This window comes from Amblyomma mixtum, chromosome 1 (genome assembly GCF_055824585.1).
Source record: "Amblyomma mixtum isolate Tamu chromosome 1, ASM5582458v1, whole genome shotgun sequence".
In the NCBI taxonomy this organism is placed as follows: Eukaryota; Metazoa; Arthropoda; class Arachnida; order Ixodida; family Ixodidae; genus Amblyomma; species Amblyomma mixtum.
The window spans coordinates 1,799,300-1,813,192 of record NC_143012.1 but is presented as its reverse complement, the minus strand read 5'-3'; the positions used below and the strand labels follow the sequence as shown (position 1 = coordinate 1,813,192).

The 13,893-nt window shown below is 45.0% G+C and overlaps 1 protein-coding gene across 1 annotated transcript in view; it reads right to left on the bottom strand.

The window, feature by feature from the left end:
- Positions 1-3,780: 3,780 nt before the first annotated feature.
- The window catches only part of LOC149365220 (uncharacterized), a 70,503-nt gene continuing 60,390 nt past the window's right edge, over positions 3,781-13,893 (bottom strand). Inside the window, exon 3 of the mRNA XM_089540971.1 lies at positions 3,781-4,833. Coding sequence (XP_089397097.1) covers positions 4,712-4,833 — 122 coding nt within the window. The 3' untranslated portion in view covers positions 3,781-4,711. The remainder of the gene's footprint in view (positions 4,834-13,893) is intronic.

Sequence of the window (13,893 nt, the reverse complement as noted above, 5' to 3'; positions counted from 1 at the left end):
TCTTTGTGGGGCTCCTAGAGAAAACTTCTAACGCATACTCCACATATGCCGAGAACTCCAACCACCATCCCGCTGGAACATCACAGACCTAGAAGGTTGGGAGATCGCGGTCTCTAGCTGAGAGCCGGTAGAATGCGCGGAGAAGGTCACCAGGTAACGAGGCTGCAGACGCAGCCGCCTGCGCACTCACTTCCCGGGCACCTGGCGATGACCTTACCGATTCGGATTTGGACAACGAACCCCTTTTAAAATTTAAAGACATTGTCAATCACTATCAAGACTCTCACCGAAAGTACCCGACTCCCCTCAAGGGGCTGGGAAAAGCAGGTGAGCGTCTTCTGATAAGGCTTTTTACGAATACATTGCTGTGCCCGGCAGTCATGAAACACTTCGACCCCTCCTTTTCTGGCCTCTGCCCATACTGTACGGAGGTGGCTGACACCTACCATATGGTGTGGGCATGCCAGAAAAATCCTTCCCTCACCCCCCACCCCAACCCAACCCGAGAGGACTGGGAGGCGGCGCTGCTCGGATGCCACGACCTTCCGGCCCAACAGGCCATGGTCCGGCGTACCCGAGCGGCGGTAGAGTCAAATGGGATCCCGGAATAGGGACCCCACCTAGTATTGTGAGGGGGGTGGCGCACTAGGGGCCACCTCCCAAACTACCTCTCTATGTATAGTAACCTGTAATAAATGCTTTTCACCACCACCACCAGAACTCATGGACTGATGACCGCCTCCCGGGATTAAGTACCAAGGGAATCAAACCTCCCCTAACGCTTTCCCTGACTTGGCTCATCAGTAAAGTGTTTGCCCACCTAGCTGGCTAGTGGAAGGAACTCTCTGTGAGGCCCAGAATCATAGTGTGCTCCACAAGTAAGAGCCCATCCTTGAGGAGCGCATCTTGTATTTTTTGCTTGAAAATAAAGTTGTTAGTAACGTTATGCTACAAATGCCTTTCCCGCCTGAAGAATAAAATAGTTGTAACTAAGTGCCCGTTTTATCAAAGTTGGTGTTTCCATTTCGGTAATGCTATAGCAAGTAGACCGAATAATCGGGTCAGTCTAAGTGTCAACTCCGAACTGAATTTTCGAAAAGTGCACAGCTGTGCTTTCGGTGAAGAGTGAGTATGTTGAAAAGTACAAGAGGGCTATCTTATATTTCGAGGGCTGCCTTGCCTGAGCAATTCGATTTCGAAGGCAGAATGAACTTTAGCGAAAAAAAAAGAAATGAGCATGGTTCTTGCATTGACTGTTGCGGAGATACACAGACCGGTATAGGGTGGAAGGTACTGCGAAACTGTTAGGCCTAAATAGGACAATCTAGCACGAAATATGCTCTCTTTGAGGAATAACTGTAGCGCCTAGTATGTGAGATGTAAAGCCAGAGATTCGTTAGTCAGCTGGTTGTTATATCATCTACAACTGAAGTTGGTAGATGAAGTTGGCCGTTGTACACGTTCCTTCCAGCTATCTGGTTAATGTTATTTGTATTCTCGGGTACCTACCACGTAGAAAGAATTATTTGTTGACAGAGAGCATTTACGAGGTGAAGGAAGGTGAAGTTTCAGTCCTAGGCCCAAGATAAATGATGCAAGTGCTCTCAACAGGTGTGTGGACGACTGTACGCAGAAAACGTTTTGGCCATTAGTGTGGTGTGTGACTCTGGACTTGGAGGTGTCCCCGCCTGTATACAGGGCGTTTCACCGAAGACTTTACAGAATTGTTTAAAAATGAAATTATTTATAAGAGCACTTTTTTCCGCTTAGAATTGTCAGCTGAGTAGTGCATCAGAATGCAGCTAATACTGGCTGATTAACAAATATTCATTAGCTATTACTAGTGGGCTGGTTAATTAATGAGACGCCTGTAGCCTATCGTAACCTCTATATCAGTTTTTATAATTTCGAAAATACGGTCACCCTCGACGCTGTGGGCCAACAAATTTTGGCTATTTCGACGAGTTACGTGGCTACATCGAGCCAAAATGCATGCGCTTTCAAGAAGCTTGGAGGCAAAGCAAACTTCCTAGTGCACGTAACTCGTCGAAACAGCCAACGTGAATTGTGCCACCGCGGGGAGGGAAGCCGGTATGATGTTAAAAACTTTGGATGCTACTGTGGGCTACAGGCCTCTCAATAATCAAGGCTTGTAAGAGCAATAGTTTAGAAGAAAGCTATTGAATATTGGTTTACCGTCCTGCTACAGCACGCCTTAGCTATATTCTAGTGTACTACACCGCCGACAGTGCTATACCGAAAAAAGCTCTCTTCGAACACAGAAAGCCTATTCTAAAAAAAAAAAAAAACGTGTACAGTCTGAAGTTGAACACTCACTATATACATCCCTCGCGGTCGGGTTGTGCTAGTTTTCCGGCAGCTGCGCACCGCTGCCTGCAGGCTTCCCTAGAGCGAAGTAATCGCTATAGAGATCAGAAACTGCAAAATCGAAGCGGCGGAACGTCGGCGGGAGAAAAACGAGTTTCCACGGGCCAAACCAAACATACGGCGTATGCGGACGACTGCGCTGCATGAGTAGTTTCAGCGGGGAAGTACAAACTGCGACCGTAGGACGTTGATTGGCACGGTGCTGAAGGTGCCGTGGAAGGCAGCTGCGAGCGTGCATCGACCGAACATCCGGAAACGGGACGTATGCGTGCAATTTTTGTCCCTGGATAATTTTTTGGCATGCTGTTATATCCTGATGTCCCGTAAGAAAAAAAAGAAAGGGCCATGTGTAGTGTATTTCGGATGTGTGCTCGCGATGGTATTTGCAGCGGCATGCCTGTTAGTATAACGATATAAAATTATCTTGACAAAAGGAAAATTGTTTACAGTGGCTGCAGTCCACATCGTCTCTCTCTGCACTTTCCCCATGTTTGTGACATGCAATGGTGCTGTAGCACCGCGTAAACTGCGCAATGTTGAACTACGTAGCGCAATCAAGACTGGGGCCAGTAATTAGAGAAGACTCGCTATGTGTTAACGGTTCCACCTACCGGATTGTCGCAGACCTTTGCGGCAAGTGATCATCAATTCGGCGGTTGCAACAGACTATGATAATCGGAAGTGGCGAGCCATTCGCAATGACTGTCTGCAGCCTTCACCTTACGTTGCTGAGTTGTAGCAAGGCGATATGGACGTACTGCGGAAGCAATAACTAGAGCTAGTGAAGTTTAAGTTGTGCAGTGTGCGCGCTAATACAGCAACAACACAAGACACGAAGATGTTGACAGTGCAGAGAAAGACAATGAGGAGCGCAGCCGCTGTATATTCCGTACTTTCATGAAGGTGCTAGATAATGTTATACGAAAGGGCACGCTGCTGCAGGTGCCGTAAAAGACCGCAGCAAGCACACACTGGGCAGGCATGCGAAAGACACTGCGTACGCCCATATTATCGTTTTTTTTTTTATGGAACATCAGGATATGAGAGCGTTGTTAAAAAAAAAAATATAGGAACAAAAAAGAAGCACGTACGTTTCGTTTTCGGATGCATTTCTGTAACAATTGGCAGGCTGCTGCAGGTACCGTAGAAGTCCTCAGCCGCAACCAAACACGACAAGACATCCGAAAGGCACCACGTACGCTATCTTTTTTTTACTGGACGTTTTGGTTTTCATGACCGTTCTTGAAAAACAAAACGTCCAGTAAAAAAAAAAAGAGCGTGTGTACGTGGTGCCTCTCGGACGTCTCGTCGGTGTGTGGTGCTGCGGACTTCTGCGGTGCCAGCAGCAGCGTGTGCACTCCTCCCGGGAGTTCCGCACTAAGAGAAAGAAAAAAAGAAACTTCCTCCCCCGGGGACACCTCCGCAGGAGCAACGGGCATCCGCCCTCTGGATACCCGGGGGACAGCGAGAAGAAGAGCTGTGCGAAAAAGCACAGATCCTCCCCTTGTCCTCCTCACACGGCGGCCGAGCTGTGACGCTGGTGGGATCACCAGGTGCCGTTTTTTCTACAGCGATCCGCTGTGCCGGCGCTGGGAATCGAACCAACGTCGGTGGGGATATTCGCCCAAGCATTGCCAACTGGCGCGCTAACCACTCGGCTACCGTGCGGCTCTGGTTTTTGACGGCGTCCGCGAGTGCTGATAGAAGGGAAGTGAAGCAGGCCGAAACTGAGCATGCGCGGGGGACGCGGGTATCTGGCGATCGGGCGTGACAGCAGAAACGTGCTACGCGTCGACCGTGGAGCGGGCCGCACTAGCGCGGAAGTGCGATAGCGCGTGGGGCACCAGCTCCGTCATGGTATATCGTCTGTGCAGATGAAAGAGAGTTGGGAATGCGAAAACCACAACTTGAAACTCGATCGGTGCGATGTTCGGCGGTGAAAAAAAGTGTCCGCGCGGCGAGGCAAGATGGCCGGGAACGGCTTTGTTGTAGGTGTAGAAGCGCAAGCCAAAAATTGGCGGGATGCCTTAGCGCATGTATACAGTAGCACGCAACAGCGTTGGAGGGTGGTTACATAGGCTTCGGGATTGCCGGCGGCCCGTCTGTCGATAAGGCACCTGTCGATAATGGCGCGCGCAAAGGCGCATCGCTTCTGTGAGCGAAACGTATGTGACCTCCTGATAATTAATGATTCGTGCACGGCAGACATTTTCTGGCATATGCGTGGCCTACCCCACAGAGATGCTGCCGTACTAATAATCGAACTGTTACATGCATTGAATGAGGTATGCGTCATCGCAGTTGTAGCGACCATATGCAGTCTCTACCCTCGCAGGCCGTGGCACGGATCGGAGGATTCAGTCCCAGCCCGAGGACAAGGAGGTGCGTGGACTCCATCATTGGTCGTGGTGGGGCAACTACCCAGCCTGCAGTGCTCTTCCACACCTGCGCGAAGGGAGAGCAGGATATAAGGGACTTCAAGGAACACAAGGCTGCAACGGCAGTGCCATCGCGCGAGACCACTTGAAATTTGCAGGAGGGCGCAGTATTTCACGTGCTATACAGAGTGTGATGGGTTTCATTTATTCATTGTACACTCTTCACTTTCTAATGCAGACACTAGACAGTCGAACTGATCTCTTTCGATCAGTATACACTCTTCATTTTCCATTTCAGACACTAGACAGCGTGATGGGTGTGATTTATTCAGTATACACTCTTCATTTTCCATTTCAGACACGGGACAGTCTAACCGGTCTCTTTCGATCAGTATACACTCTTCATTTTCCATTTCAGACAGTCTAACCGGTCTCTTTCGATCAGTATACACTCTTCATTTTCCATTTCAGACACTGGACAGTCTAACTGGTCTCTTTCGATCAGTATACACTCTTCATTTTCCATTTCAGACACTAGACAGTCTAACTGGTCTCTTTCGATCAGTATACACTCTTCATTTTCCATTTCAGACACTAGACAGTCTAACTGGTCTCTTTCGATCAGTATACACTCTTCATTTTCCATTTCAGACACTAGACAGTCTAACTGGTCTCTTTCGATCAGTATACACTCTTCATTTTCCATTTCAGACACTAGACAGTCTAACTGGTCTCTTTCGATCAGTATACACTCTTCATTTTCCATTTCAGACACTAGACAGTCTAACTGGTCTCTTTCGATCAGTATACACTCTTCATTTTCCATTTCAGACACTAGACAGTCTTACCGGTCTCTTTCGATCAGTATACACTCTTCATTTTCCATTTCAGACACTAGACAGTCTTACCGGTCTCTTTCGATCAGTATACACTCTTCATTTTCCATTTCAGACACTAGACAGTCTAACCGGTCTCTTTCGATCAGTATACACTCTTCATTTTCCATTTCAGACACTAGACAGTCTAACCGGTCTCTTTCGATCAGTATACACTCTTCATTTTCCATTTCAGACACTAGACAGTCTAACCGGTCTCTTTCGATCAGTATACACTCTTCATTTTCCATTTCAGACACTAGACAGTCTTACCGGTCTCTTTCGATCAGTATACACTCTTCATTTTCCATTTCAGACACTAGACAGTCTTACCGGTCTCTTTCGATCAGTATACACTCTTCATTTTCCATTTCAGACACTAGACAGTCTTACCGGTCTCTTTCGATCAGTATACACTCTTCATTTTCCATTTCAGACACTAGACAGTCTAACCGGTCTCTTTCGATCAGTATACACTCTTCATTTTCCATTTCAGACACTAGACAGTCTAACCGGTCTCTTTCGATCAGTATACACTCTTCATTTTCCATTTCAGACACTAGACAGTCTAACCGGTCTCTTTCGATCAGTATACACTCTTCATTTTCCATTTCAGACACTAGACAGTCTTACCGGTCTCTTTCGATCAGTATACACTCTTCATTTTCCATTTCAGACACTAGACAGTCTAACCGGTCTCTTTCGATCAGTATACACTCTTCATTTTCCATTTCAGACACTAGACAGTCTAACTGGTCTCTTTCGATCAGTATACACTCTTCATTTTCCATTTCAGACACTAGACAGTCTTACCGGTCTCTTTCGATCAGTATACACTCTTCATTTTCCATTTCAGACACTAGACAGTCTTACCGGTCTCTTTCGATCAGTATACACTCTTCATTTTCCATTTCAGACACTAGACAGTCTTACCGGTCTCTTTCGATCAGTATACACTCTTCATTTTCCATTTCAGACACTAGACAGTCTTACCGGTCTCTTTCGATCAGTATACACTCTTCATTTTCCATTTCAGACACTAGACAGTCTTACCGGTCTCTTTCGATCAGTATACACTCTTCATTTTCCATTTCAGACACTAGACAGTCTTACCGGTCTCTTTCGATCAGTATACACTCTTCATTTTCCATTTCAGACACTAGACAGTCTTACCGGTCTCTTTCGATCAGTATACACTCTTCATTTTCCATTTCAGACACTAGACAGTCTTACCGGTCTCTTCCGATCAGTATACACTCTTCATTTTCCATTTCAGACACTGGACAGTCTAACTGGTCTCTTTCGATCAGTATACACTCTTCATTTTCCATTTCAGAGACTAGACAGTCTAACTGGTCTCTTTCGATCAGTATACACTCTTCATTTTCCATTTCAGAGACTAGACAGTCTAACTGGTCTCTTTCGATCAGTATACACTCTTCATTTTCCATTTCAGAGACTAGACAGTCTAACTGGTCTCTTTCGATCAGTATACACTCTTCATTTTCCATTTCGGACACTAGACAGCGTGATGGGTTTCATTTATTCAGTATACACTCTTCATTTTCCATTTCAAACACTGGGCAGTCTTACCGGTCTCTTTCGATCAGTATACACTCTTCATTTTCCATTTCAGACACTAGACAGCGTGATGGGTTTCATTTATTCAGTATACACTCTTCATTTTCCATTTCAGACACTGGACAGTCTAACCGGTCTCTTTCGATCAGTATACACTCTTCATTTTCCATTTCAGACACTGGACAGTCTAACCGGTCTCTTTCGATCAGTATACACTCTTCATTTTCCATTTCGGACACTAGACAGGGTGATGGGTTTCAATTATTCAGTATACACTCTTCATTTTCCATTTCAGACACTAGACAGCGTGATGGGTTTCATGTATTCAGTATACACTCTTCATTTTCCATTTCAGACACTAGACAGCGTGATGGGTTTCATGTATTCAGTATACACTCTTCATTTTCCATTTCAGACACTAGACAGCGTGATGGGTTTCATTTATTCAGTATACACTCTTCATTTTCAATTTCAGACACTGGACAGTCTAACTGGTCTCTTTCGATCAGTATACACTCTTCATTTTCCATTTCGGACACTAGACAGCGTGATGGGTTTCATTTATTCAGTATACACTCTTCATTTTCCATTTCAGACACTGGACAGTCTAACCGGTCTCTTTCGATCAGTATACACTCTTCATTTTCCATTTCGGACACTAGACAGGGTGATGGGTTTCAATTATTCAGTATACACTCTTCATTTTCCATTTCGGACACAGACAGCGTGATGGGTTTCATTTATTCAGTATACACTCTTCATTTTCCATTTCAGACACTGGGCAGTCTTACCGGTCTCTTTCGATCAGTATACACTCTTCGTTTTCCATTTCAGACACTGGGCAGTCTTACCGGTCTCTTTCGATCAGTATACACTCTTCAATTTCCATTTCGGACACTAGACAGGGTGATGGGTTTCATTTATTCAGTATACACTCTTCATTTACCATTTCAGACACTGGGCAGTCTTACCGGTCTCTTTCGATCAGTATACACTCTTCATTTTCCATTTCAGACACTAGACAGTCTAACTGGTCTCTTTCGATCAGTATACACTCTTCATTTTCCATTTCAGACACTAGACAGTCTTACCGGTCTCTTTCGATCAGTATACACTCTTCATTTTCCATTTCAGAGACTAGACAGTCTAACTGGTCTCTTTCGATCAGTATACACTCTTCATTTTCCATTTCGGACACTAGACAGCGTGATGGGTTTCATTTATTCAGTATACACTCTTTATTTTCCATTTCAAACACTGGGCAGTCTTACCGGTCTCTTTCGATCAGTATACACTCTTCATTTTCCATTTCAGACACTAGACAGCGTGATGGGTTTCATTTATTCAGTATACACTCTTTATTTTCCATTTCAAACACTGGGCAGTCTTACCGGTCTCTTTCGATCAGTATACACTCTTCATTTTCCATTTCAGACACTGGGCAGTCTTACCGGTCTCTTTCGATCAGTATACACTCTTCGTTTTCCATTTCAGACACTGGGCAGTCTTACCGGTCTCTTTCGATCAGTATACACTCTTCATTTTCCATTTCAGACACTAGACAGTCTTACCGGTCTCTTTCGATCAGTATACACTCTTCATTTTCCATTTCAGACACTAGACAGTCTTACCGGTCTCTTTCGATCAGTATACACTCTTCATTTTCCATTTCAGACACTAGACAGTCTTACCGGTCTCTTTCGATCAGTATACACTCTTCATTTTCCATTTCAGACACTAGACAGCGTGATGGGTTCATGTATTCAGTATACACTCTTCATTTTCCATTTCAGACACTGGACAGTCTAACTGGTCTCTTTCGATCAGTATACACTCTTCATTTTCCATTTCAGACACTAGACAGTCTTACCGGTCTCTTTCGATCAGTATACACTCTTCATTTTCCATTTCAGACACTAGACAGCGTGATGGGTTTCATTTATTCAGTATACACTCTTCATTTTCAATTTCAGACACTGGACAGTCTAACTGGTCTCTTTCGATCAGTATACACTCTTCGTTTTCCATTTCAGACACTGGGCAGTCTTACCGGTCTCTTTCGATCAGTATACACTCTTCATTTTCCATTTCAGACACTGGACAGTCTAACTGGTCTCTTTCGATCAGTATACACTCTTCATTTTCCATTTCAGAGACTAGACAGTCTAACTGGTCTCTTTCGATCAGTATACACTCTTCATTTTCCATTTCGGACACTAGACAGCGTGATGGGTTTCATTTATTCAGTATACACTCTTTATTTTCCATTTCAAACACTGGGCAGTCTTACCGGTCTCTTTCGATCAGTATACACTCTTCATTTTCCATTTCAGACACTGGGCAGTCTTACCGGTCTCTTTCGATCAGTATACACTCTTCGTTTTCCATTTCAGACACTGGGCAGTCTTACCGGTCTCTTTCGATCAGTATACACTCTTCATTTTCCATTTCAGACACTAGACAGTCTTACCGGTCTCTTTCGATCAGTATACACTCTTCATTTTCCATTTCAGACACTAGACAGTCTTACCGGTCTCTTTCGATCAGTATACACTCTTCATTTTCCATTTCAGACACTAGACAGTCTTACCGGTCTCTTTCGATCAGTATACACTCTTCATTTTCCATTTCAGACACTAGACAGCGTGATGGGTTCATGTATTCAGTATACACTCTTCATTTTCCATTTCAGACACTGGACAGTCTAACTGGTCTCTTTCGATCAGTATACACTCTTCATTTTCCATTTCAGACACTAGACAGTCTTACCGGTCTCTTTCGATCAGTATACACTCTTCATTTTCCATTTCAGACACTAGACAGCGTGATGGGTTTCATTTATTCAGTATACACTCTTCATTTTCAATTTCAGACACTGGACAGTCTAACTGGTCTCTTTCGATCAGTATACACTCTTCATTTTCCATTTCAGACACTAGACAGTCTAACTGGTCTCTTTCGATCAGTATACACTCTTCATTTACCATTTAAGACAGTGGACAGTCTAACTGGTCTCTTTCGATCAGTATACACTCTTCATTTTCCATTTCAGACACTAGATAGTCTTACCGGTCTCTTTCGATCAGTATACACTCTTCATTTTCCATTTCAGACACTAGATAGTCTTACCGGTCTCTTTCGATCAGTATACACTCTTCATTTACCATTTCAGACAGTGGACAGTCTAACTGGTCTCTTTCGATCAGTATACACTCTTCATTTTCCATTTCAGACACTAGACAGTCTAACTGGTCTCTTTCGATCAGTGTACACTCTTCATTTTCCATTTCAGATACTGGACAGTCTAACTGGTCTCTTTCGATCAGTGTGCACTCTTCATTTTCCCTTTCAGACAGTGGACAGTCTAACTGGTCTCTTTCGATCAGTATACACTCTTCATTTTCCATTTCAGACACTAGATAGTCTTACCGGTCTCTTTCGATCAGTATACACTCTTCATTTTCCATTTCAGACACTAGATAGTCTTACCGGTCTCTTTCGATCAGTATACACTCTTCATTTACCATTTCAGACACTAGACAGTCTAACTGGTCTCTTTCGATCAGTGTACACTCTTCATTTTCCATTTCAGATACTGGACAGTCTAACTGGTCTCTTTCGATCAGTGTGCACTCTTCATTTTCCCTTTCAGACAGTGGACAGTCTAACTGGTCTCTTTCGATCAGTATACACTCTTCATTTTCCATTTCAGACACTAGATAGTCTTCCGGTCTCTTTCGATCAGTATACACTCTTCATTTTCCATTTCAGACACTAGATAGTCTTACCGGTCTCTTTCGGTCAGTATACACTCTTCATTTACCATTTCAGACAGTGGACAGTCTAACTGGTCTCTTTCGATCAGTATACACTCTTCATTTTCCATTTCAGACACTAGACAGCGTGATGGGTTTCATGTATTCAGTATACACTCTTCATTTTCCATTTCAGACACTAGACAGCGTGATGGGTTTCATTTATTCAGTATACACTCTTCATTTTCAATTTCAGACACTGGACAGTCTAACTGGTCTCTTTCGATCAGTATACACTCTTCATTTTCCATTTCAGACACTAGACAGTCTAACTGGTCTCTTTCGATCAGTATACACTCTTCATTTTCCATTTCAGACACTAGACATCTAACTGGTCTCTTTCGATCAGTGTACACTCTTCATTTTCCATTTCAGACACTAGACAGTCTAACTGGTCTCTTTCGATCAGTGTACACTCTTCATTTTCCATTTCAGATACTGGACAGTCTAACTGGTCTCTTTCGATCAGTGTGCACTCTTCATTTTCCCTTTCAGACAGTGGACAGTCTAACTGGTCTCTTTCGATCAGTATAGACTCTTCATTTTCCATTTCAGATACTGGACAGTCTAACTGGTCTCTTTCGATCAGTGTGCACTCTTCATTTTCCATTTCAGACAGTGGACAGTCTAACTGGTCTCTTTCGATCAGTGTGCACTCTTCATTTTCCATTTCAGACAGTGGACAGTCTAACTGGTCTCTTTCGATCAGTATAGACTCTTCATTTACCATTTCAGACACTAGATAGTCTTACCGGTCTCTTTCGATCAGTATACACTCTTCATTTTCCATTTCAGACACTAGATAGTCTTACCGGTCTCTTTCGATCAGTATACACTCTTCATTTTCCATTTCAGACAGTGGACAGTCTTACCGGTCTCTTTCGATCAGTATACACTCTTCATTTTCCATTTCAGACACTAGATTGTGTAACTGGTCTCTTTCGACCAATTTGCCCATTTCCTGTTTGGGTTAGTGCAACACGATTCCCTCTGAGCGTTCATTTCTCGCGCTATTCCCCTTCGGTCCGGCTTCAAGTCCTGAAATCTGTATTATATTTAATAAACAGTACACAAATACTTACACAGTGCTTCAACGCTTTGGGGGAATGTGTACAGCGATGTGCTCCGTGCCATGTTGGTGCTATCAGCGCTTACATCGCACCGATCGAGTTTCAAGTTGCGGCTTTCGCATTCCCAACTCTCTTCCATCTGCACGGACGAAATACCATGACTGGGCTGGTGCCCCACGCGCTATCGCACTTCCGCGCTAGTGCGGCCGCTCCACGGTCGACGCGTCGCACGTTTCTGCTGCCACGCCCGATCGCCAGATAGCCGCGTCCCCCGCGCATGCTCAGTTTCGGCCTGCTTAACTTCCCTTCTATCAGCACTCACGGACGCCGTCAAAAACCAGAGCCGCACGGTAGCCGAGCGGTTAGCGCGCCAGTTGGCAATGCTTGGGCGAATATCCCCACCGACGTTGGTTCGATTCCCAGCGCCGGCACAGCGGATCGCTGTAGAAAAAACGGTGCCTGGTGATCCCACCAGCGTCACAGCTCGGCCGCCGTGTGAGGAGGACAAGGGGAGGATCTGTGCTTTTAAGCACAGCTCTTCTTCTCGCTGTCCCCCGGGTATCCAGAGGGCGGATGCCCGTTGCTCCTGCGGAGGTGTCCCCGGGGGAGGAAGTTTCTTTTTTCTTTCTCTTAGTGCGGAACTCGCGGGAGGAGTGCACACGCTGCTGCTGGCACCGCCGAAGTCCGCAGCAACCACACACCGACGAGGCGTCCGAGAGACACCACGTACACACCTTTTTTTTTTTTTTTACTGGACGTTTTGTTTTTCAAGAACGGTCATGAAAAACGAAACGACCAGTAAAAAAAAAAGGCGTACGTGGTACCTTTCGGATGTCTTGTCGGTGTTTGGTTCCGGCTGCGGACATCGACGGTACCTGCAGCAGCATGCCGATTAATCCAGAAATACATCCGAAAACGCAACGTGCGCGGTTTTTTATAGAACGCTGTCATATCCTGATGTTCCATAAAACAAAGAGATAAAAAGTACATACGCAGTGTGTTTCGCATGTCTGCCCAGTGTGTGTTTGCTGCGGTCTAACATCTAGCCTTCATGAAACTACGGAATATACAGCGGCTGCGCTCCTCATTGTCTCTTTCTGCACTGTGAACATCGTGTTTTGTAGTGTTGCTGTATTAGCGCGTGCACTGCACAGCATAAAATTCACTAGCTCCAGTTATTGCTGTAAGCAATTTTTCTTTTATGAAGATGCTTTATATCGTTATACGTATAGGCATGCCGCTACAGATACCATAACAGGACCCTGCAAGCCCTAATCCGAAAGATACTACATATATACTTTTTTTTTTTCACGAGACATTAGGATATAGGAGTGTTAAGGTCGAAGCCTAGGGCGCCAATAGCTAATTTCCTCCTACCGTGTCCGTCTGGAGGGGTTAGGAATGGTGACAGCGAGTCGCGCGCTTCGGACGCTTCGGACGGGGACCAAGGGGTCCCTTGACGACCATTGAAAAAAAGGATTAGCTGTCAAGTGGGTGGGGGTCAGTAAGGTAGGCGACTTCTTAAACCCCCGACTGTCTAGCTAAGCAGTGGACGTTACTGGCGCCTCTAGAGTCGGGCTCTGGCGAGCACTGGGCTCCGCCAACTTGTATGTACAGTGTGATTGCAGCGGTATTGGTCGAAATTGGGCGAGAGCAGGTTTGATAACGCACCGCCCAATTATCGAAGGTTTAAAACCCGATGCAAACAAAGAGGACGAGCGTGCCAAGTCTCAGTCTCGGCCGCTTTTCTACAGCCCTTCTTTTAAGCCGCCTTTTTCTCCACGTC